Source organism: Lycorma delicatula, chromosome 3, assembly GCF_047948215.1.
Source record: "Lycorma delicatula isolate Av1 chromosome 3, ASM4794821v1, whole genome shotgun sequence".
Lineage (NCBI taxonomy): Eukaryota > Metazoa > Arthropoda > Insecta > Hemiptera > Fulgoridae > Lycorma > Lycorma delicatula.
In genome coordinates this window covers 53,866,726-53,892,730 of record NC_134457.1, presented here as the reverse complement: position 1 = coordinate 53,892,730, position 26,005 = coordinate 53,866,726, and the positions used below count along the sequence as shown (strand labels likewise).

Below are 26,005 nucleotides of genomic sequence, written 5' to 3'. Positions count from 1 at the left end.
AAAGTTGCATATTTAAAATAATTGACAAAAATGTATTATAACACTTTTTTTTTCAGTGCGGACGGTAATTATGAAGTTAGATACAAGTCCAATGTGCTCATATACCCCAACGGCGAAGTCCTCTGGGTTCCTCCTGCCATTTATCAAGTAAGATGTTTTATTTAATTTTCTTGTTATTTAATAATTTGATGTTTATTAAGAATTATGAGAAATTGTAACGATAATGTACGACAAAAAATATCAATTGTTATACAATTCATTTTCTAAACATTACATCAAGATCTTTAAATTCTGCAATAAATGTAAGGTCTTCTCAGCCAAAGGTATACAAAAGAAGGTGGATGGTTAACTCTGTACCCATGCCTCACCCGATTTAAAAACCTACGTAGAATAACAATTGCAGATATCAGTTTTAATCGCAATAAAGTTATATAATAATGAAAATTTTAACATATCTTAAAAATTACTGAAACGAAGCTTCTTAACGCAGACTTCGGGATGGGGAATAAACTGATAAAAAAAGAGCGTCGCGCTAGCTAATTACCCCACTATGCCTATCGCGTGTGATACGATACAACTGATTACATAGCATAGAAAAAACGTGCTCCAACTCATAATAATGGTTAAATGTTAATGATAACTCATAATAATGATTTAAATGATTAATGTTATGTTTAAATTTTTCTGTTTTATGTAAATACAGACTTTTTTATAATATGAGTATTTCATTGTTAGTTCATATTTCGTATTAATAAAAAATGTTATTATTTACGTATATTGCGTATACGTTATTTTACACCAAAAATAATTCATATATTGCGTAAGAAGCTTCTCTTCCGTCGTATGTTCACACACCGGCTCACTCGTTTTAATTTTTTCCAATATTTTTCTGAATTATTGCTGAGCGAGTGTGGAAAATCATTTTTTACTACAACCATCTGCTAAGGATCGAAATTACTCTAGTTCATCGAAAATATAATGTTTTATAAAACTACATAAAAATGTATAGTCCAACCAAATTACGCTTAGAGAAGAAAAAAAATGTTACCTGGAATTTTATAAGTGGAAATGGTAAAGGAGCTTGTAGAAAACCTAAAAAAAAAAAAATACGTTAGCGGAAGTGGTGGAGGGGTGATTTGGGGGGTTAGGGAGGTTGAAAAAGAAATTTTCCAATACAAAAATTGTAGATCATGCAAAAATCTATAACTGTTGTAGAGGTTACTTTAACATAACCTCAAAATATCCGAGAAAAATGTGAAAAATCCTCTTTTTTCCGGTTTTTATTTTTCATTTCCGCAAAAATAATTTAATTTTAACGAAACTTGGTGAAAGTATATATACCTTTCTGTGTCTTAAATACCCAAAAAATATTTTGATGTCAACTTTCGCCGAAAATCGCAATATCATTTTTCACCCCTTTTCAACCCCCCAAATCAGCCTTCCGCAACCTCCGCTACGCATTTATTCTCTAAATGAGTTATTTCGATCGGTCTAGTGTTGATATTAAGAATAATGAAATTACCAGGACAGAACGTATAAATGGTTTACTTATCAAATGTAGTGTTAAATATTATATTAAATATAAAATCATCAAGGAACTATTAAAGATTAACAAGTGAAGATTTAAAAAATAATCTTGTTATAGAATTTTCTATATATTGTCGCCGAATGGCTTCGACGGCACGTAGCGCTTACTAGCATTATGCTGGCCCTGAAAAGGGCCGTTTTTGTCGTCGATTGGCTTCCACAGCTCATTGTAATTGCTAACCTTACGGTAGCCCTGAGAAGGACTGTTGTCATCGAATGGCTTCGACGGTTCGTAATTCATAACTTTGTGGTGGCCGTGAAAAGGACCGTTTTTTTCTTTATCTCAAGAGTTGTTGGGTCCGAAAGCTGGTCTCCGGCGAAGTTGGGGAGTTGCGGCTCGTTCATTGAAATCCGACCGGGCTTTCCCTCAGCGGCAGTTGGGTTCCCACTACAGCGTGGCAGTGGTGGCCCCCAGAGCCCCGCAGTGTCGGGTCGGCGTCGGTTGTCCTTCGCCGGGGCGGCCGAGACCGGTTCTCCCCGAGCGATCCCACGCTGGGCCGACTCCTGCTGCTGAGTCCGCCGGCCAGGGCGATTGAAGCCCGGCGAGCTAGAGCTGGAGCGGGAAGGTAGCGTCCGCGTCCAGCGGCTTCCTCAGCGAGCCGGCCAGGCCTGCTACTCCGACCGGGATTTTGGCATCCGCCGGGAGGTCCCACGTTGAGCCGGCCAGGGAACTTTTTCTGTCTTCTTCTTTTTCTTGGTCTTCTCCAGGTGGTGGTCGACGATGAATTGGATTCACTCTCGTGGTGCACGCTCTTTTATTGGAGCCTGAGAGGTGGAGCTGCAGCATCGCTGTGGTAAGAGAACTGCGCGGTCATCTGCGCGGCGGTAGTGATGCTTGTATCAGCGCGTCCGTATACTTTGCGCTAGTCGCATCTAAGTTGCTATACCTGTTCGGCCGCCGATATTAAATTAGGCACATACGTGGTAACAATATATAAAAATGAATGTTTGTTTGTTTGTCCCGTATGCGTTTCTATACCATTCATCCAACTGAGATGGAACCGGTGAGTTTATGTGCACGCCTGCGAAGGTTTCTGATTTAGTTTGGACCCGCTAAGTGGGTGGCGCTGGAGTCGAGATATTTCGAAAAATTGTATTTATGGTCCTATTTGGCTCATATTCAGAATATATAGTAGTTACGTGAAAACAAAAATTTTTGCAAAAACTATATCCGCTAAGTGGCACCGGTGTCGAGATATTTACGAAATAAACAAGCAAAATACAAACTTTCATCTTTATATAAACATAGAAGATTGAAGATTACCTGTGTGGACGAGACACATACTACAAAATTTTACATTTTTTTAAATTCGTTCAGAAGATGTCGCAGGCAAAAGTATCTAAGCTCTGACACCTTTTCTTAAGTGGTCAGAAAAAGGACTGTGAAAAAGTGCATTGGTGAATAAAGTGTAAAAAATAAAAAATAAAATAAAGTGTTTAACAAACTTGCATACGGTTGCATAATTAAGATAAGATTTTATTAAAAGTTTGTGAGTTGTGCGTACGCCCGCGAAGGTTTCTGAATTACTTTGGGCCCGCTAGGTGGCGCTGGGGGTTGAGAATTTCGAAAAATTGTATTTATGGTTTGATTTCGCTCATTTGTCTAAAATGTCAAAATATTGGTCGGCACACAATTAATTAATCATATGTTACTATATATCACGGGCGAAGCCACGACGGGGATGCTAGTTGTCAATAAAAATAACTGTTCTATTCCTTGACAAAAAAAAAAAACAGTCATTTATTATTACAATTGATATATAACGAGAGTTTTTCAAAATTTGTTGTTAGTTTTTAATACGCTCTCTGATAAAGAAATAATAGTAAAAAGATGTTTAAGATAATATTCGATTAGTAGAATCATTTATACATGCTGCCGCGCTAATTTCACAACAGAAATTAGGATTTTAATTAGCAATAACATCTCTTGGATAAGGTGCACATTGTTTTGAAGCTAGTCAAAAACAATGATAATTTTAGTTGCGTGCATGGCCGTAGATTGATTCCCTAACTTTCAACAAGGTAGCTACAGTAGCAAACGTGGCAACTCCTGAACAGAAAGCCTTCTGTGTTTTTTTCAGTTTGCTAAATGTGAATCAATAGCGAAAGTTCAATGTGAGTTCTATAAAAAATTTAATTCTGATCCAGTACGGGACAACCGAGTGTCATAAAAAAATGTTGAACGTTCAGGGAGTTTTTTCTGCGTGATCCTAAAAAAATTTGTTGGACCCCCAATGCCGGTGATGACTGTATTGAATGTTTTAAGGAAACGCTTACATATGCGTTCACAGTAAGCTGTTACATGCTTTGAAGCCTACCTACGTCTTTATCCGTGCCGACTTCGCGATCGAAATGTTGCAGCATAAAGTTGACGACTTTCTTGATCGTACTGTGTTTACATGTTTAATGATGAGTCAACATTTCATCTTAATGGAAAAAAGTTATCTACTTGATGTCCGTATCTAGGGGTCAATAAATTCCTATGAACTCTTTCAATGCGAAAGGGACTCTCCAAAATTAAATATTTTCTGTGCGACTGCGAGATCCCGACGGCAAATTTAGAAACCGTTCTTTAGCTTATTTGGATATGTTTCAAATAAACAACTCTTGAATTAAAAATGCTAATGTTTGTGTATATTGATGGAATAACAAGATAATGAACGCTCCTCTATATATTTAGTTTTCAATCACAGAAATTCCTGATACAATGAGTGGATTGGATAGCAGGATTAAACAAATAGGTCTGAAAGTTATGTGAACTCTCATCATGTAATTTTTAATAGTGAGAAAGTTTTTTTGTAAAAAAGTCCTGAAATTTTGACCATTTAAGAAAATTACTTCTACTTCAATAGTAATTAATGAATTGTACCATAAAATATTAAGCAGAGTAATTCTTCTTTTCCAGAAGTGTATTAAGGGGAATGGAAATCATTTTGAATAATTATATTTTTAAATAATAAGTAATTTAGTTACAAATGATTATATTCTACACTAATTTTTTTTCTTGGAAAAAGACTTTTAACATATTTTAATAAATATAATAGTCAACGCCCGATTACAGGTAACCTAACAGCTTTTTTAATGATGAATTTTTAGAAAGTGAATAAATGACAGCTTCACCAGAACTCGAAACCAGAACCTTTTGGATGAAAGGCAGGCAATCCACCATGATCATAGGTGATGGCTACTTTTGATTGAAAAAAAAAATACAAATCGAAATAGAACACTATTTTTAATAATTGCAAATATTTCCTTACAGTTTCAACCACTCATGATATTTGTTTTGGTTTTTATGAAAAAAATGACAACAAAATCATTTTAAAACGTTTTTGCATTATGATTGAATACTGTTTTAATAAATTTGTAAAGATAATTTATATTTTACTGTTATGTCTTCTTTTAATAAGAAATAGTTCATAATCTCACTTTTAATTTATATAACAATACAAATTTAATTTTACTTTATACCGATTTTTTTCAACCATATGAGAAATAAAAATCAGTAAATGTAATAAAAAGGTTTAAATGACTAAAATACTTGCAGGAATCCAGCAATTAGCAGTGACTGATACTCCAACGAGCCATAAGAAAGGAGACCAATGTTTTACTTAACAGGCTGACGGACTGGGCTAATGGAAGTGAAATCTTAGCTGAACATCAGGCTGGGTTTAGAAAGAGATAAGCGGCAACGATAACATTTTTCATTTGACGAGTATTATTAAATTGAATTAAAACGTACGGATAAGAAATTATATTGTTTCTTTGTTGATTTTCAAGCTACGTTCGATACTTGTCAGCCAAGTTATTCTTAGTACTAAAAGTTCTTATGAAGCTACGTAATCCAGTTTCTGGTGTTACGAGGGGTTAAATTCGCATTTGTCAACGCGAACCGGGGTAAGACTAGGAATGTTTTTGTTTGCCGTATTTGTTTTTGCTCTAACCAAACGATTTTTAAGATGTACAGGGATGTGAGGTAAGGTCCCGTGATTTTATTTCTGTTATGAGGGTAATGTAGTACTCCTAACTTCAGCCCCTCAGTCACTACAGACTGAGGCAATGTTCTAGTATCTAGATCTATCTTGGATGAACTTAATCCGAGCAGTCCAAAATTATAATTTTTCTTCGAAGATAAAGAATAAAAAAATGCGCAGGTGGTAAAGGAAAACGATGCTTGTTAAAATAGAAAATAATCACAAATATTTAGTGATAAAATTATCAACAACGCTGTCCTTTACTCACGAGGAAAGGAAAACGTTTTAACATCTATATTTACTTTAAATAAGGCTTGGATAGGCTTTTATAACGACAGTTTAATCCCTATATCAGGTGAATTGGAAGTTTTAAACGCAACATACCATTCACTGGCTGTTTACAGGTCTCAACTTCGCAATTACGTAGACATTGAAGAATTTCAAAGTTCTGCTATTAAGAAAATCTTCGACTTAAATACGGCACATTACATATCGTTTGTGTATTTAGAAGAGGATATTTTCATTTATTTTTTTTTTAAATTGCATTTTAACTACGTCTTACGGATCTTCATATTACCGACACAACAACGGCTCGTGAAAAAATTAATTGAGTTGGTAGAAATCGAAAAAGTGAGCTGGTTTAAATACTGGCTAAATTTGATATGAAAAAATTTAACTTTGATATTGAATACTCTCAACGGTAGGAAGGAACGGAGAAATTATTTACAATTGTTAGAAAATATACTAAAAGCAGACAGAACGAGAGAGTCAAGCAGATGTTTAACGAGTTGCATAAACATATACAGTCGGAAGAGATTACGATAGGAAAGGAAAACTATAGCCGATTTATGGAAGATATTTTTCAGGCTAAGGCAGCTCAAGCTAAATAATAAGCAGCATAAGCTAGAGTTGGCTCGTTTGTGTTCGTTGTGCGATTCTGGAAAGGTAGAAAATGTTCAGAAATTTATAGACATGTGCACGATTTTAAAGTGTATCAGGGAAAAATGCTTTGGAAAGAAGAAAACACTCGATGAAGTAACTTGAACAGAGAATTGCAATTCTCTGGTAAGGTTTCTGGGGGAAGGTGGATCATATGGAAATTTTTTGATAATGGTGTTCAATTACTAAAAACGATATACGAAAATATATATATATATTGTTTATTTCAGATTTTAGATATTGAGGTAAGCCTGCCTGTAATTGAATTGATAATGAATGATGTTTGTTGGTTTTATTTTATTTACAAGTGTTTGTCTTGTATTTTTGAAATGTTAAATCTGTTTCTATATTATTTTCTGAGAAAATAATAATAGAAACCCGTTACAGACTGTCCATATTTTAGACCATCGCTGTTTAAGGAATATTAATGTGGTTTATTTAAGTTGTAGGTAATGCATTTTATTTTCATATAAATTATTTAAGTAAAATTAGTGACAAATCTTAGTTATATTTGGATGGTTTACGATGTAATATGCAGTAAAATAATCTTCTATCATCTTAGGAAAAATACATACAGTTTATTGTTACTTAATCTATTATGTAAAGAAAGGAAAAGTGTAATTTAAATTCTCTAATTATTATTTTTTTGTTATTATTTTTATTATTATATAATACTATTGTAATTATTATAATATAATTATTATTGTTTTGAAAGCTTTTTTTCAACGTAATGAGCTCTAGTTTGCTAAAAATATTATAGAATCATTTGTTATCGAATTGTTATTTTATAATACAAAAAACTTTTCTGTTAATAATTAACAGAAAAATTTATAATTTACATTATTAGTATGTAAATAAAGTTCTCTTTATTGTTATATATACTTGCAGACTAGGCAATATTTCTCTAGTTTTAGATTTGATAATACATATATACGAGTATATAGATTAAATGAACACAATTGAAAGTTTGATAAAACATTAAAAAATGAACATTACAGAACTTTACAAAATGTAACCTTTCCCTTTTACCCTTTCTTTCTTTTCCCCTTTCCCCATTTCATTTTCCCTCTTCATTTCCTCCTTTTCATTTTCCCATTTTCGTTTTTACAACATTCCATTTCCCCATTTTCCCCGTCCCCTTCCTCTTTCCCGCTTTCCCCTTTTCTTTTTTCTCCTTTCCATATACTTTTCCCCGTTTTCTCCTATTTTCTCTTTTCCATTTTCCCCTTCTTCCCTTTTACCTTCTTCGATTTTTTCCCTCTTTCCTTTCCGATTTTTCCCTTTCTCCCTCTTTCCCCGCGAATATATCGGTCCAATAGTTTTTTATTCTATAACGGACACACATAACGGAAACATTGAAATGGAATCGTAAAATATTTAGTAAAGCGTGTGTTGCTTTTACATCCAACAGATGGTGCTGTTTTTCAAAAAAGCATGTTTTTACCTGTCACAGGTGACATTTTAGGTATATAAATGCTAGATATATAAAAACAGGTACGTATTCGAATGCAACGTTCTGTCAAAATTTCAAAACAATCGGTGAAGAACTTTCGGAGATTTAAGATTTTGAACAAACGAACATTTACATTTTTATTTATATAGATAAGGGATGAAAGAAAAAAAAAATAAAGAAAATGTAAAAATATACGTAAAACTGCTGTTTATCCAATATGTCTACTCCATCGTCAGTCAACAGGTCGTACATGGAGTCATAAGTTGAGATCACGTATTTACATAAATCCGGTTGATTATTTTAAGAAAATTTAATTTTTGTGTAATCTGTATAAGCAAAAAAAAAAGATAGTAAGGGATTTTAGAGTAATTTTTCTTCTTTTTTTAACCAAGACGCATCAGTTATGATCATAAATATTTTAATTAAAATCTTCGAATCTTGTTTGCTACGAAAATTAGCTTACCCAAATAAGTGGAATGTGTATGTCCAGGTAAAAGTCGAAGAAAAGATATACTCAGTAAGTTTAGGTAAACTGAAAGTTATAAACGTCAATCGGTTAGCAAATGCAATTTATGTCATCTAAAAACATCCATTTTATGATTTTTTTTTCCGAATCAACCACCTTAGGGATAGGTTAAATCAATTACTTATTACGCCGTCTAGCTTCTTTTCTTATTTGTCAGTAAGCCTTCATTCTTTCGGACATGGCTTTCTTTTGTTCTAGTTTAGTGTTCCACGTTTTGACTTCGGTTTCTTCTGGAATCTTTTTCTTTCATTCTTTAATATTTCCTTAATTTGTTTCTATCTTTAATGGTTTTGTTTGAAAGTTTTAGATAGTTCATAACACTTTTAAGATTAAAAATTTGCTCTGTACAAGATCTACTTTTTCCGAAACCATTTTTGATATTCTCCAAGTTGTGGTTATGTTCAGTTTAAGAGAACTTTTGTTACGATTTTTTAAGTTACTTCCAACATAGAAATGCCTCTATAGTTGTTAGGATATCTTTGAGCCCATTATGTAAAGAGGATGAATTAAGGGTGGTTTGTAGTCTATAAGTAGCAACTTGTTATTTCAAATATACTTTAAAGTGAAGTTTAATTTTTTGTTCTCCTAAGTTCTGCTACAATTATATTTTCATTCGAAACATTGTTACTTTTAAGTTCGAAGATTAGTTCTTGGACTTCTACAATCCAAGGTTTGAAATTTTATTTTTTTTAGTTATCGGTTTAGAATTCAAACTTTTCTTCTAGTTCTTCGCAATTAAGAAATTCTCGAAGTATTTCGCTAATATTTTGCAGTACCCTACGTTTTTGTAACGCTGAAAAATTAGGAGGATTGAATTTAGATAACATTCATTTAGATTCTTTGTTGAAATTCTTGAGTCGTTTTTTTTAAACCTTTGTTTATTTGATTTTCTCATCCTTTTCTGATTGGTTTGACTTCTTTACGAAGTTGAATAAAATTCAGTCAATTCTCTTCTGTTTTAGAGAACTCCATTTCTGTCATGCTTGTTGGTTTACGTCTATGAAATTATTCCATTCTTCATTCTAGTATTTTTAATTACTTTTCTTGATTCTGAGGAAAGGAACAATTGTTTCAGCTTTACAAACAAGTTCAGTTTTTATTTCTTCCCTATTTTAATCTGTAAAGTCTAAAGTTTTCAGTAAATTATTCTGAGTTTTGGATCTTTTCTGGGTCGTCTCTTTTAGATCTTAAGTTTGTTGGAGGTTTTTTCATTCGAGAAACAAGTAAATTTTGTCTGTATAGGTAGTGGTCAGAATTCAGATTAGCTCCTCTTAGAACCCTGACATTTAAGTATTTTAATAATGAACTTTATTCTTTATTCTAACTAATTAATTCCATCGACTTTAGTACTGTATCGATAAAAAAAAAATAATCGCCTATTTCTTTATTGTATAGCGCTAATAATAAGAGCTGCCGGAAGAACGTTGTGTATTTCCTGACAACGAAAGAAAAATTGTAAAATCCTAAACACAAAAAAATAATAAATAAAATTCCCTATTAAGTGAAAATTATTGTAACTGGACTACCCCTTATTTTAATTACAAAAATAAAGATTAAAATATATAACTTGGTTGATAAAACATAAATGAGAGCAGCTACATAATGTATTAACATAAATTATATTTTTCCCAAAATTTACAAATTTATACAACTGAAAAAAAACGACAAAGAAGTCATATGTATTAGTATTATACGTGAAAATACTGTATTAGAGGAAATCTCTTTAAAAAAGCATAAGAGTTTGTAAGAGTCTGTTATAATGTGATATTTTCGTGTTTTCATGAATTTACAATATAAGGATTTATTGTGAGAGCAAACTATTTTTTTTTTAATACAAAAAAGATATTTGATATATTTTTTATGAAAAATATAACAGACAATCTTTCTTAACTTTATCATAAGAAATATTCTGTTAGTAAACTTATATTTAGAAAAAATTTAAGAAACGAGATAAAAACAGAGAGGATAGTGTAGTCGACAGCTGCCAACATGGGATAAGTTTTTAAGGTATGCATCACAGATAGGAGTGGATCTGAAAGAGCAAAATGTCCTTTCTAGAAGAGAACCTTCAAAGGTGTCGTGACGTTCCTAACTAAAAGACCTGAGAGAAAGAGGACAGAGACAGAGAAAGAGAAAAAACGAGTAGGTAAGAGACAGAGAGAGCGAGATGGAGAAAAGACTAGAAGTACAGCTTTGAAACTCTAGCAAAGGAGGGAAATCAATAAACAACGTTTGGAATTTGGAATTCCTTGCATACAAGGGTGAGTGAAGCACGTCCAACCAGCAGAATGAAGGGGATAGAGGGGTTTCTGAAAACCCTCTCACCTACCATCTTCTTTGGATTCACCTTTCTTGATGTTCACAAAACAAGTAGTTTTTCATCAAATTTATTAAACTTGACACGCCTTTGTGATGTTTGTTATTTTTATTTTCATTTCAAGAAAGTTTCGTGGAGATGCTAATAATATTATAAATTCTATTTAACAAGAGTTACACATATTTTCAAATTTTCTTAAGTAAATACTTTTGTGTGATGTACAAGAAATTAATTACATGTTTTACCTTAACCTCTTTTTTTACTGTTCCTAAGAAAAATTTTAAGGAGAAAAAGTTTTCAAGTGTTTCTACGATAATGATCCAACATTCCTTCAATCCTCTTTTAAACAACACAGACCACATGTATATCGTGATCCTTTATTTTTTCATCAATTTTTTTTTTTTTTATTTCTATTCTGATAAACTAAAGAAAGCTATTATGTTAAGATTTGATTCATAAATGCCAAAAATAGATTTTTTTTAGAAAATTTAGAGAATTTAGAAAATTCTATATTCTGTCGTATTTGACCACCCTCGAAACTGAAACGGTTCCTTTTTCTAGTTTCTTACACGTAGCTGAACAAACTGTGTTTGTTTATCAATTAAAATAGAACCGATTGCTTACTAAATATATAAGACGAAAAAAACCCAGATTCAAAAAATATGCGAGACAAGGATATAATCTGCTCCCGTTGGCAGTCATTTACATCGAAGAAGAAAAGAAATCCAGGAATTGTAGGCAGAGTAACTATCCAAGGGAAGGAAATAAAAAATGCGCTAAAATATGCTGATGACTGTTCTTCAGATGTGAACGAAAAATAAAATAACAAGTACGGATTAGTTAATAAATAAGAATAAATTCGAATCTAATAAAATGTCAGAAATGAGAATAATGAGGAATTAAATATTAAAAATGTATAAATCAGAAGTTTTTATGAAAATTATGTTAGTAAGAATTTGTTTACTTAGTTACAAAAACTGATAAAGAATTAATGAAGTGAAGAATACAGGAAAGCACACTGCACTTTCACCCGCTACACTTAACTGTAATATCAAAATAATTAATTTCCTATTTCAAGAGATTCTGGACTTTCCTAGTTCAGGTTTTCTTCTTCTTCTATTCAAAGTCTAGTTGGATAACCGGAAGAATTTCATTAGAAAATATCAATAAAAAAAAAATCATCGGAATCTATAGTTGAAAAAGAGTCAGGCGTGAACAAAAATAGAAAAAATATACGTTCAAACAAAAAATGTCTACTACTGATTTGAAAACTACAGGTTAAAAGATAACGTTACGCTATAATAAGCCTGCAAGAGTAACCTATCCTGTGACTTTTTCAGTCAACGCGTAATGTAATATTCATTTCGCAATTTCGTTATAACTTCGTTTTACTTTAACTAATATCCTTATCGCGTGCGCGTGTGAGTTTTTTAAATTAAAATACAAAACTTTAAATAATAAACCAAAATAAATAAAAAGTGCTTTATAGATTTGTAGATATTACAAACCTTAAAAAACTCTTTTCAATATGTTCACTATCGGTCAAAGTATTATGAATTTTTTCGTCTTTTTAATGTTCTTTTATTGTCTTCTTTTTCGAGGAATTACATCTCTTTTTCTACTTATTTCTAACAGTTATATAAAAAATATTTTATAAATTTTATAACTTAACAATTTATTTTTACAAAAACTGATTTCAAAACGGAAAAAATATTCAGAAGTGTTTTGTTCAAAGAACTGTTAAAAACCGCATACTTATCAAGAGACCGTTAAGTTTCTACCTAACTAAACCGTCATTTATAATCAAAGGGAAGTGGAGAAACAATGCATATATTTTGGAAATATCTTAATAAACAATAGTATTTTAACAAAAAAATAAATAAATAAATAACGGCTTTGATTACTTACTCGAATTATTTTTAATTTGATTTCTCTTCCATTGTACAACTAAACATAACAGAAAATTTTAAGAATATTTGTATAGTGATTTTCATTAAATAATATTTTAATTTTTTATGCTTATCTTTTTTAAGATATTAAAAAATTAAATATTTTACATAAAAAATACTTAATATGAAGTAGACAGCTTTATTAAGTCCACCGGGCTGGTCTAGTGGTTAACTCGTCATCGCAAATCAGCTGATTTTGAAGTCGAGAGTTCTCAGGTTCAAATCCTAGTAAAGGCAGTTATTTTTATACGGATTTGAACAACAGATCGTGGATACCGGTGTTCTTTGGTGGTTGGGTTTCAATTAACCCAACCACAACCACACGGAACCACCGTGTGGTTCCGGAGGCTAAACAGAAAAAGAAAGAAGACAGCTTTATTAAAAAACTTATTTAGTCTGGATAAACGGCATACCAAGAAGTTAGATTTATTTTTATTGCACATTAACTTATAACCAAAAATGTTCAAAAAACTGTGCGTACGAGTATTTGTGAAAAATTAACATCAAGATATTTAGAGTTACGTTTAAGCATTTAATCAAAAAATTAATATAACCCTTCTAGTAGTTCTTTACAAGATTTTATATATATATATATGTACACACACGCGCGCGCGCAATCGCGCGAATATTTTAGATACATAATTTAAGAAAAAACAAATTGTAAAAGGTCGAAAGGTTTTTAAATAGAATAATAAACCTTTTAAAATATCTTCAAATACATCTTCTATTAGTATCTTAAATTTGTTACCATTATAATTGTATTATAGCATACAAAACTTCATTTAATGTTGTTTTTTGACTGCTCTTTTAACGGTAAATGTAAACAAAATAGCATTAAATAAGACTTCAAAAGTTGGAGAATGTTTTATACCTTTTTCGGAGTCATCAATCATTCAACCGGTTTGATGCCATTCTCCTTCTCTAATGTTCTCGCTAATATTTTAACTTCATCCTATTTATGACATCCAACAACCTTAATTATCTGTCTCATGTATTTTAATTTTTGTCTTTCTCAGAAGATTTTACCTTCTGCGAGTCCCACAATTATTAAATTAACTAATGCTCGATTCTAATTATATAATCTGTGTACACCATATGTTTTAATGGCTTCTACTCTTTTCCTTTCTGTTTATCCTATCATCCACGTTTGCGCTACACACACACACACACACACACACGCACACACACACACACACACACACACACACACACATATATATATATATATATATATACATATACACACACACACACACACAAATATTTTCAAAATTTCAATATTTGATTTTAAGGAATTTTTTTTCTGCATAAAGTTCTAGTTGCTTGGATAATTTTTTTTTTTTTTTGATATTTGCATAATTTCGTCCATCCTTTGAAAATTTACTACGTAAACAACAAAATTTTCTCACTTCTGGTATACTGTGTATATTATAATATTAAATTCTAATTACTTAATAGATATTAAATTCTTAATATCTAATTCTTCATAAATTTCCTTTCCGTTACATTTCATTACCTTTGTTTTATTCTTATTTTTTCAGACCGAAGTTTTCTACTAGCAATAAACCCATGTCATTCATTATTTTTTCTAATTCATCTTTGATTTCTGCTCAGAAAACTTTAATATCCTTATTTTTTTTCTTCTACGATAATTATTCTACTCTCAAATTTTTCCGGTATTCCATTTTATATGTACAAATTAAAAAACGATGGGGCCGACTATATCCCCTCCCTTCTGTTTGTCTTTTCCTCCATTATTCTAATAACTGCTGATTCTTGTATCTTACACAGATACTCATCTCTCTACTAACGCTAATAACCCTTCTTTCCCTTAGTTTAATTCAGAAGTTTTTTAATGTTTTGAACATTTTATTTTATTCTGTTTTATTCCATTCTCTAGGCGTACAAAAAATCAATGAAATTTAAAAGAAAAAAACCATTCATTCTTAGATTTATAACCGAAACATTAATTTTAGTCAATTAAAGCTTGTAAAATTCATTTAACATCTTATATAGGCTTTTTTTATCAAATATTTCTCCAATAAATATTTATAAAAATATAAAGTACTAATCTTGTCATATCAGTATCCTTTATTATCAAACGGAATTTATTATCAGGTATTATATTATAAAATCAGAACAGTACATGTTTACACTTATTACTTTATATAATAAACGTAAACAATGACATAATAAAAATGAAAGAAAACATAGTTTTATTACAATGTATAATAAAATCACATGAACAATAAAGCATCTTCGATAAATTTTTTTATAGAACTGTAAGATAAAAACCAAATTAAAGGGGTGTAAATAACGATATCGTGGCTTTTTTCGCTAAAACCATTATTTATTAAGATAGTTGCAAAATGTCCATTTTCTCTCTTCTGCATCATGCAGCCACCATACTTTAAACATGAATGACGATCTGCTTAGGCAGATAGTGTGTCAAACAAATTTTATCGGTCTATTAAAAAATAAGAAGACCTATTTTTAAATCATTCTATTTGTAAACAAAAAAAAACCTGATAATTCTTTCATTAAATTCTTTAATAAGTTTGTTAATTTAACTGCACCAGTTTGCTTTAAGTTAAATTGATTAAAATTTAACTATAAAACCTCTACTTAGGACAGATGTATTAAGATTTATTCAAATTTTCCATGTACATATTTATAGAAAAACAAATTTTATCTATAAAGTATATGATCAAAATATACGTTGTGACAAGATTTATGTGTTTATGTATCTCACAACTTACACAAAACCACCTGAAAGCTGACAGATAAATTGACGTTTTCCTTTTCCGTGTATGTCAGATGACATGACATCATAATTATAGTAGTCGTTCCTGTAATACAGCTTACGAAAGGCTAAATTGAGCGTAAATATTTAATAAATAATATTCAAGGAACGAATAGTTCGTTACTGAATTCAAATTGTGTGTGTGTGGTTGGGGGGGGGGGGGTGTTGTGAGAGAGAGAGAGAGAGTGAGTGTGCGCGCGCGAGTGTGTGTGTGGGTGGGTGTGTGGGTGGATGTGAACACTTTATTTTTTTATTTTGTTTTCGGACTCGAATTAAGAATCGATAAGAGAGGATTAAAAAATACAATGAATGACCGTGGTCGGTTGTCGGGTTCACCTCAAAATGGGCGCCAAAATTAAAATTTTGAAATAATCATTACGCTAAACGGTGTAAGCTATCAAGCTGGTTCAAACGCATTAGTGTAAGTTTTACTGAAATGCATAAAATATATAAATATAAATTTTTTAAATCAACTGTAAAACCCCAAAATGACGGAAAAACTAGCTCTTTAATAATTTTTTTTAAAAAATATTCCAAAAAACCGCCAAAACATGAGATAAATAAATTAAATTAACTTAGCTTACGTAAGATCCCAATTAGAGATTTATTAACACTATAAAAAAACTCATTTGTGCTACTTGCAAGTTTTAAAAAAAGATTTTTAAATTTAAAATTACAAAAATATAACTTATAAATGTAAATAACTTATTTGCATCAGTTACTAAAAAGGAACCAATGTCATATAAGACTATAAATTATGGTTCACGTAATATACAAGTACTGATTTGATCGGCCGGCCAGCAAACAATGATCGCGTGACCTATGGGAACTTTTAAATATAAAAAATAATATCTTAAGAGACTTACGTAACCTTAATATATAATAATGACATTATTCAACTAATTATATTACGACATATTATTATAATTAAATATTATATTAATTAGATATTAAATATTATAATTTTATATATGATATAATTTTTTTTTTTTTTTTAATAAAAAAAACTACAAAAACACAATTATGTAAACATTTAATGGTACTTTCTGATTAAACGGAGGCCATTCTAACACAGCGCGCGGCGATCGTTAGAGGATATAAATAAAGGCCGCTAATCTTGACTAGCGAGCGTAGGTTAACTTTGGTTAGATTAATACAATCTAACCAAATGTGGTAGCGTCTCGGCCTTTCATCCGGAGGTCCCGGGTTCAAATCCCGGTCATGCATGGCATTTTCACACACGCTACAAATCATTCATCTCATCCTCTGAAGCATGCCTAACGGTGGACCCGGAAGTTAAACAAAAAAAAAAATACAGTTTTTTTTTTAAAACATCATTCTGTGAGAACAGGTGTCTTCCGTTTAATTAGAATGTACCCATTTAATAAACTTCCAAGAGTTAACTTTCGCGGTTATCCCGCATCGTCAGTAATTAATATTATAATTACATTGATTATAATTATAAAATCCAAGGATAATAAAAAGATAAACGTACTAGAAAAATATTACACTTATAAATTCAAAGAAAAACATATAATGATCAATCAACAAAATGAAAATAATGATTTACTTAAACAGTATGTTATAACAGTCAGTTAGCAACAACATTATTCACATAATTCCAGCTGATTTTAAAGTTCTTCACTTAAAATTTTTATTTATCTATTTATTTAATCTTTTTTCAAGTAAAATATTAATCACCAGCTGACGATGCGGGATAACCGCGAAGGTTAACTTGGAAGTTTATTAAACGTTTATATAACTGTGTTTTGTATTATTCTTTATCATGTTAAGATCAATTAACGCAGTGGTAACTATGATAATAAAATATTAGAATTTTCAAAAATATATACGAGGGATATCTCTAAAGTAAAGACCGCTGGGAAATTTTCCCCCTTAGTTGGCGCACCTGTGTCGTTCATGGCCACACCAGTAATGTACACACTGCATTAATGTCTGTAAGTTGTCGCGTTGTAGTATCTTTGATTACGTGCGAGTTATTACGTTATAAAATGAATAGGAAAATCGATGTTGCTGCCGAATGAAATACGTGGAATCTACGTTTTTAAACCATCAAAACGTTAAGCCGGTTGAAACTCATAGGTAGTTGGTTGCTGTGTACGTGGTAATGTAATGAATGAAAGAAACGTCCGAAAATGGTGTGAAAGGTTTAGAAATAACAGATAACATTGCCTGATTTAGAACGTTCGGGGAGGCCCTCGGTAATCACCGAGGACTTGTTGAAACGTGTCGATGATGAAATCAGAAAAGATCGTCGCTCAACGATTTCCGATCTGGCCCTTCTTTTTCCTGATGTTTCAAGAAATATTACTGGTCGCATTGTTCATGACCAATTAGACTTCAAAAAGGTTTGTGCACGTTGGGTACCTCACGTTTTAACGAAACGTCACAAAAAAATCCGAATCGGATCTGCTTTGGAATTTTTGATGCGCTACAGAGAAAAAGGTGATGAGTTCCTTATTCAATCGTTACCGGCGATGAAACATGGATTTCGTATCACACGCCAGAGAGAAAACGCCAGTCAAGTGAATGGCATCATCCTCAGTCACCAACCAGACCAAAAAAGGTCAAGCCACAGCCATTTCGATGCAGACTGACGCCCACAGTCTTTCGGGATCGGTTTGGAATACTGCTGATTGATTTCATGCCACGTGGAACGACTATAAATTCAAAAGCCTATTGCGAACTTTACGTAAGTTACCGCACGCCATTCAAAATCGCGGTGGGCGGCTAACGGACGGCGTCGTCCTGCTACACGATAATGCACGTCCACATGTTGCGGATCCGACACGTGATTTACCGAGAACATTTGGGTGGAAAATTTACGATCACCCACCATATAGTCCGGACTTAGCTCCTTCTGATTACCATTTGTTTGAGAAATTGAAAGAATTTTTTAACGGTAAGCAATTCGCGGGTGACGGTGAACTTAAAAATGCTGTTAATCAGTGGCTAAATGAACTGGCTGCAGAAGAATACGACGAGCTTATATTGAAGCTGATGTATCGCTACGATAAATGTCTTAATTCATGTGGTGATTATATAAAGAAGTATGTCTAGTTTTAGAGAAATAAAAAATATTTATAAAGTTTTCAGAATAAATGTTTTACAATAAAACGGTATTTACTTTAGAGATAACCTCTCATATATTCTCAGATAAAATCTTCAAATAGCAATTGCATTAAATCAATAATACTCAAATATTATAAACATATAATATGTAACACGAGTTAAGTAGAAGTAAGAAATAATAACTTTGTTAGAAATTTATTAATAATTGAGAGAATAGCAATAATAAGAATGTTCGTTCGGGAAAATCTTACTAAACTTTTCAATGATAACTGGTTTTATATTTATTTACTTAAATGAATCCGGTTACATAAGAATAAAAAACACTATTTAAACTACATGTTTTTAGTTTTTATGAATTCCATTATTAAATATGCTAGTCGAACTGACAACAAATCTATGACAACTTCAACGTTTAATCTAAAAATCTTTATAATTCCATTATATCCGGAACAGTAAAACAGTCAGACATGAATAGCAATATCCTACCCTACTAAAGGGCACTTGTATGTGTGTCTGTCTGTGGTGTGTGTGCGTCCCTCTTAGCTGAGAACATGCTTACATGATTGAACGTACTGCCCGTCAAAAAATCATAAGATTTTTTCTTAAATGTTTATTGTTTATAAACATAATGGTAATAATAATTATAAAATAAATTAATAAATTTTACTACCGTAATTCATTCATTCAATGTCGTAGCAGATCTTAAAACACAACTATTTTCGATAGTTGTGTCCTCCTTTCATCCGGAGGTCCGGGTTCGAATCCCGGTCAGACATTTAACGTTTCATACACGCTACAAATTATTCATCTCATCCTCTGGAGCAATACCTAATGGTTGTCCGGGAGGTTAAACAAGAAAAATAAATTATTTTCAATAAAAAAAATAAGCATCGATACAGAAAATACTATCGATACTGAATTATTACATAATAAAATCGATACTATCGATTTTCAGTATTATAATATGATAATCTCTATTTTTGTGAAGTAAACTTAAATTTTTTTCTGATTAACCGAGAAAGCAACAAATTTTAAACGTTTACAATTTTTTAATCCTACCCTACATTTGTATAATAGCATACCGAGACGCCGCCCGCCAGGGCAACCCACCCGGGGGCCTAGCTACGGAGGCGTGCCCTAGGCACGCCCTTGCACCTAGTACTAGTAATAAAACGTCATTAGCTAAGTCCAATAACTCCAACATTCTTCAATTACGTTCTTATTTGTTATTACCTATTTTATATTAAATAACTATATTTTAAAGTTTACCTTCCATATAATTATACAGTACTCTATTATTTATATGTTGAAAAATACGTTATGCTCCAAAAACGGTATACAAAAAAAATCTTACTAAAATTTAATATAGTTTGTCATAAACTGTTAAAAAATCAATAGATGCTACGAAAAAAATTATGCACATATATTTTTTAAAAAGTAACAAAATGAAAACAAAGAAATTATTAACCGACAAGTATGCAGTACTTTAAATCAATATTTTAGAATTAATAATAAACAATAAAAGTTACAAAAAAATTGCACATACTATAGGCAATCCAGTTATTCATACTGACAAAACTACAGCTTCAAATCTAAAATATTTAAATATTAATATTCATTTAATTATTGGTAATATAGTGTTACAGCAAATAAGCCAGTTATGTTTAAATTGTATATAATAGACCTAAGCATTAAATTACGCACGAAAAATTATAAATATTTTATACTATTTTTATCAAACTTATAGGAAACTGGTTAAAGTTATGAGATTCAAATAAAATTAGAAATTATATCTGTAACCGTACGTCTTAAAATCAAATACATTTATCTTTTTATTTTTTTATAAAAAATGTAATCAATCTATAATCTGATACGCTTTTGTAATTTTTTCAGAGTTCGTGCACAATCGACGTGACGTACTTCCCGTTCGACCAACAGACGTGCATAATGAAATTCGGATCGTGGACTTTCAATGGCGACCAAGTGTCCTTAGCGCTGTACAATAACAAAAATTTTGTGGATCTGTCTGATTACTGGAAGTCTGGAACTTGGGACATAATAGAGGTGCCTGCCTACTTGAATATATACCAGGGCAACGAGCCGACAGAGACCGATATCACTTTCTATATAATAATTAGAAGGAAAACGCTGTTTTATACGGTGAACTTAATCCTTCCTACGGTCCTCATCTCCTTCCTCTGCGTGCTCGTATTTTACCTGCCCGCAGAGGCCGGTGAAAAAGTAACGCTAGGAATCAGTATTCTACTGTCGTTGGTCGTGTTCCTGCTTCTCGTATCGAAGATCCTTCCGCCTACGTCACTCGTCCTTCCGTTAATAGCCAAATACCTCCTTTTCACATTCATTATGAACACTGTCAGTATTCTCGTAACCGTTATTATAATTAATTGGAATTTTCGAGGTCCGCGCACGCACCGGATGCCGCCCTGGATCCGAGCAGTCTTCCTCTATTACTTGCCGATAGTGCTGCTGATGAAGCGGCCGAAGAAGACGCGACTGCGGTGGATGATGGAAATGCCGGGCATGAGCGCTCCGCCGCACCCTTCCTACGGCTCACCTGCCGAGTTACCCAAGCACCTGCCTCCCGCTGCCGCCGCCGGTAAAAGCAAAATGGAAGTGATGGAGCTGTCCGACCTGCACCATCCTAACTGCAAGATAAACCGCAAGGCCAGCGCCGAAAGAAGGGAAAGTGAGAGCTCCGACTCGCTCTTACTCTCTCCGGAGGCGTCCAAAGCGACAGAAGCTGTCGAATTTATAGCGGAGCATCTTCGCAACGAAGACCAGTACATTCAGGTAAATAATTTTTTTCGTTTTATTTCTTAAATCGGTGTATGTAAAATCAGTACGTAATGTTAAATGTTAGATTAATCTTAATCAGAACAAATTTGTTTTTAAAGTCGCTGGAAAGCGTTTCTGAAATCCATTACTTCTCTTTTAATTTACAAATCCTATAAAACGGTGAGTAATGTGTAAACTCCAAAAAATATACTTCCCGCTGTGTGAAACTTAATTTTTTATTTTTAAGTGAAAGATTTCACAGCTATATACCAAAGTAATCGAGTAAAAACTTCTTACTCACAAATTGAGAAAACGCTAATCAGTATCGGTTGTTTTTTGTAATAGGAGAAATTTTGAATTTAAAATAATAACTACGAATTAAAGGCCTGTAAATTTTTTAAGTAATTATTTGACAGATTTCAATTTGAAGTAAATTTCGATCTTTTTCGGAATTCTCCCCCAAAAAAAAAACCGCTTAATTTTTTAACCGGTGGGCCAAAAATTGATGTATTTCTAATATCCAATAAGAATTACGTGGGAATATGCATGTTTCAAAATAGCAGGAAATATTGATATTAATAATAACCAGGTTGCAGAAATAACCCGATAACACACTAACATGCTCTTTTATACCGGTCATTTTAAACGTTCTCCGTATTAAAATATTTTACATATTAAAAATATAAGAGTTATTGTTTATAATTATAGATATAAATTATAAATATAATCAACCAAACTTAAACTACGCTCGCTTCGAACGCTAATCTCGACTAACAGTAATGTGTTGATTTAAAAAATAAATAATTGTAAAAATTAACTGAATTTATTAAAAGTTTATAATCTAACCAAACTTAACCTACGCTCTCTTTCTTTCGCTAATCTCGACTAATTAACAGTAATGTTTTCATCATTTAATTCATCAATAATTGCAATAATTACTGAATTTATTATTTAAATATTCAAAACATTACTGTTAATTAGTAAGGTTACCGAGCGAAGCGAGCGTAGGTTAAATTTAGTTAGATTATATTTATAAAATAAAAATAAATGGTTATAAGAATGGTAATATAAATGGTTATAACTGGTTATGGAGTTATTTCTCCAATCTGCTTATTGTTAACATCAATATTTCTTGTTATTTTCAGTTATCTCCAGGTGAAAAACTTTCAAACTTTTTTTTGGGTGGGGGAGAAACGAAAAACTACCAACTTTGATTTTTTTATTTTGAAACATGAATATTCCCACCTAATTCTTATTGGATATTAAAAATAAAACGATTTTTGGCCCATTAGTAAAAAATTAAGTGTTTGGGGGGGGAATTCCGAAAAAATCCTTAATTTTTCAATAATTGGATCCTTTTTTTATTTTATGTACATTTTCATCTGAAATAGAATGTAAGCGGTAGAGATAATATTGTTAATTAAACAGTTAGAAGAAATAATTTTAGGCAAGAGTATTTACTAGCGAGTAAATCTGATTTATCATTCTTCGAGACTCCTCGGAAGTTGATATTTGAAATAAATTAGATACTGAGAACGCTTAAGAAATGATAAAATTCAATATACTTAACTGTAAGAAAAAATAAAAATAATGATAACCGTTGAAAGAATTTTTTTTTAAATAATAAATATGAAAATCGACTGCAGAATGACTAAGGCCTCACAAACAAGTTTTTGACGTAGAGATACTTTCTTATCTCTAGATGTGTAGGACTAGAATGGTTTTTCATAGTTTCCGAAGTACAATCTTTATCACAGATCTATTTACTCTATTTTAGCATTTTATATTCCATACCGATAAGCAATTCTGCAGCACATTTACGTTCCATTTTTTTTTTTTTTTTTTTTTTTTTAATACGTGAACAATAAATTTTATTTCTCAAGAATTTTTTGTATAAAATCGTTTTAAGATCATTCTAATATAAAATAATCGATAAGTAATCTTTCTTCAAACTAATTATAAAAACAAATATATTTAAAATGATGACGGTAACATTAGTCTTCTACATATCACTTTATATGTCTGAAAAACAAAAAAGGTTTTAATTTTTACTGCTTATCACTTCTATAATAAAAAAATACATCAGCTAAATGTTCTCTTAGCTGATGTATTTTTCTTCTTCTAAAAAAAAAAATATATATATATATATATATTAAATTTATTGACAAATTTTAATCTATAATTCTTCTAAAATAAAAAGGTAAAGTTACGATCATTATACCAGTTCGGATATGAAAATTCATTTCTAAAAGGAGACATCGAATTAAAGCTACATTTAACCCAGTTTTAACTTTCATTTATTTACTAACGGTAGTACCCGGATTCATACGGGGTTGGTACAACACAGTAACTGCCAAAAGAAGCGAAAATATTTTTTCCACCAGAAAACGGTAAGATTATTTTCTTACCGATAATAACTCTGAATATCTTTTATTTATGATGGGTAGAAGGGATGCCCCCTTTTTTTTAATGGTTTCTGCTAAAGTTGTTTCAATTTTATAAACCCCCTTAACTGTTTTGCTAAAATTATTGCTTAACAAGTATAAAGAGAAAAAATAATTTGGCTGAATTGGAAAACAGAGTTCAGTATCTATTTGGAAACACCGTTTCACATAATGATACTAGGAAATTGTGTGCGTTTTGTTTCGGGGTTTTAAACGTTTTGCTTACATGAATCCTGAACGGTTAATTTTTTTTTTAAATGTAAAAAGTAAGAATATCAGCTCTCCACAAATAGCTAACATTAAACGGGCATAATATGTTTCAGTCTTGACTGTAACATTAACTTCTTTGCAATTTTCATAATAATAATTTGTTTCGTTGTTGTGTAATGAAAAATAAATGAATTGTACATTGCGATAACCTGCTTGGTCGTTTTTTTTTGTTTTTTTTTTAAATGCTGATATGAAAAAACCCTACTCTGAGCACTAAGACAAAGTTCAACTTATTAATTTCAATAGACTTTTACTGTGTTAATAACTTCAACAACTTTTACTTTTCAGTCTAGATAGCGCTATAGCTCTACAAGGGAAAGCACTGTAATCGATCCAATTTGGGTATATGCGGTTTTCAACGGATCTTGACGTTTTGACACCTAAGGAACCCAAAAAATTTAAAAAACTGGATGGAAATTTTCCGATGTTAATGTTCGTATGTGCGTGTGTGTTCGGTGTTGACACTTAATCATCTTCTCTCCAGAACTACAGAACCGACTTTGACCAAACTTGGTCAGATTACTTCTATATATATATATATATATATATGGGGCACTGATGCCATTCAATTTTCAACTTAAAAGGTCAAGGAGATGACGCTGTAGAACAAGGACACCATCAGTGTCTCGAGATTTCGCCTAATTAAGGTCATATTTTTCTTAGGCATATTTGATAACTGTTAAAACACAACAATATTTGCAAAATCGCACCCGAAAAAACTCATAAAAATGCTCTAAACTACTGTTATTTTGTGACATCACAGGTGTGCTGTTTACCCACCGGGTTAGTCTAGTGGTGAAACGCATCTTCGCAAATCAGTTGATTTCGAAGTCGAGAGTTCCAGCGTTCAAGTTCCAATAAGGGCATTTACTTTTACACGGATTTCAATAGTAGATTGTGGATACCGGTGTTCCTTGGTGGTTGGGTTTCAATTAACCACACATCTCAGGAATGGTCGACCTGAGACTGTATAAAACTACACTTCACTTACACTCATGCACATCATCCTCTGAAGTAATACCTGACGGTGATTCCCGGAGGCTAAACAGGAAAAAGGAAGGTGTGCGGTAGAATTAAATAAATGAATAATTTAAAGTGTAAAAGAGAAAGTCGGTCTGGCTGGGTCTCGAACTCGATCGCCCTGTTGATTCGTAACCTGGTGCGTTAATCCCCGCGGCTACACCAGTCCCCCGACCGTACAAGCAAAATTTGTTCTAATTTGTGAAATTACATTAGTTTAGTTAGTGCCGACCGTCACCGCTAGTACCCCACATCCTCGCGAATTAAATACGGTATGCGCGTTAGTTAGAATCATTGAATTATATAAACGAAAAAATATTACATTTATAAAAAATGATAAATATTTTAAATTAAGTAGTGCGTGCAAGCCGTGCATCAAAAACATCCCAGTTGAAGAACTTTCCCGGAACGCGACTTAGCCGTGTGACGGAAAAGTCCTATAACTGTGTCAACAGCTTCTTTTAATTTCTGCTAACTTAGTTTTGTGTTAATCTTAAACCCACTTAGACTTTCAATAATTGAAAGGGAAAGGGAGCTGGAAGTATATCAGAACGCTTGGACACAATTGAATTGTTTATTTATCGGTGAAAAGAAGACTGTTGGAAAAGAAGGAATATACAGTAATATCAAAATTTGTTTCAGTAAAAAAAAATAGATTTCCAGGCTTAGGGGGCCTGGAATGGCAAGGAATCCTGAAACTCATTATAACCAACAAGTTTTTAATTTCCTTGACGAAAAAATTAACAAAAACGGATTATAGCAAGGAATTTTAATAGCGATTGATTTTCAAACGTAGAAAAAGTAGTTCAACGAGACAGTTTGGATAGTGAAATAGTA

The 26,005-nt window shown here is 31.9% G+C and overlaps 1 protein-coding gene and 1 long non-coding RNA gene across 5 annotated transcripts in view; one reads left to right on the top strand and one right to left on the bottom strand.

Annotated features, from left to right (window-relative positions):
• LOC142321604 (uncharacterized) overlaps window positions 1-26,005 on the bottom strand; it is an 816,200-nt gene that overhangs the window by 742,727 nt on the left and 47,468 nt on the right. The gene's annotated exons all lie outside the window — the stretch shown is intronic.
• The window catches only part of nAChRbeta1 (nicotinic acetylcholine receptor beta1), a 356,989-nt gene that overhangs the window by 323,006 nt on the left and 7,978 nt on the right, over window positions 1-26,005 (top strand). Inside the window, exons 5-6 of the mRNA XM_075359825.1 lie at window positions 57-147; window positions 20,532-21,449. Coding sequence (XP_075215940.1) covers window positions 57-147; window positions 20,532-21,449 — 1,009 coding nt within the window. The remainder of the gene's footprint in view (window positions 1-56; window positions 148-20,531; window positions 21,450-26,005) is intronic.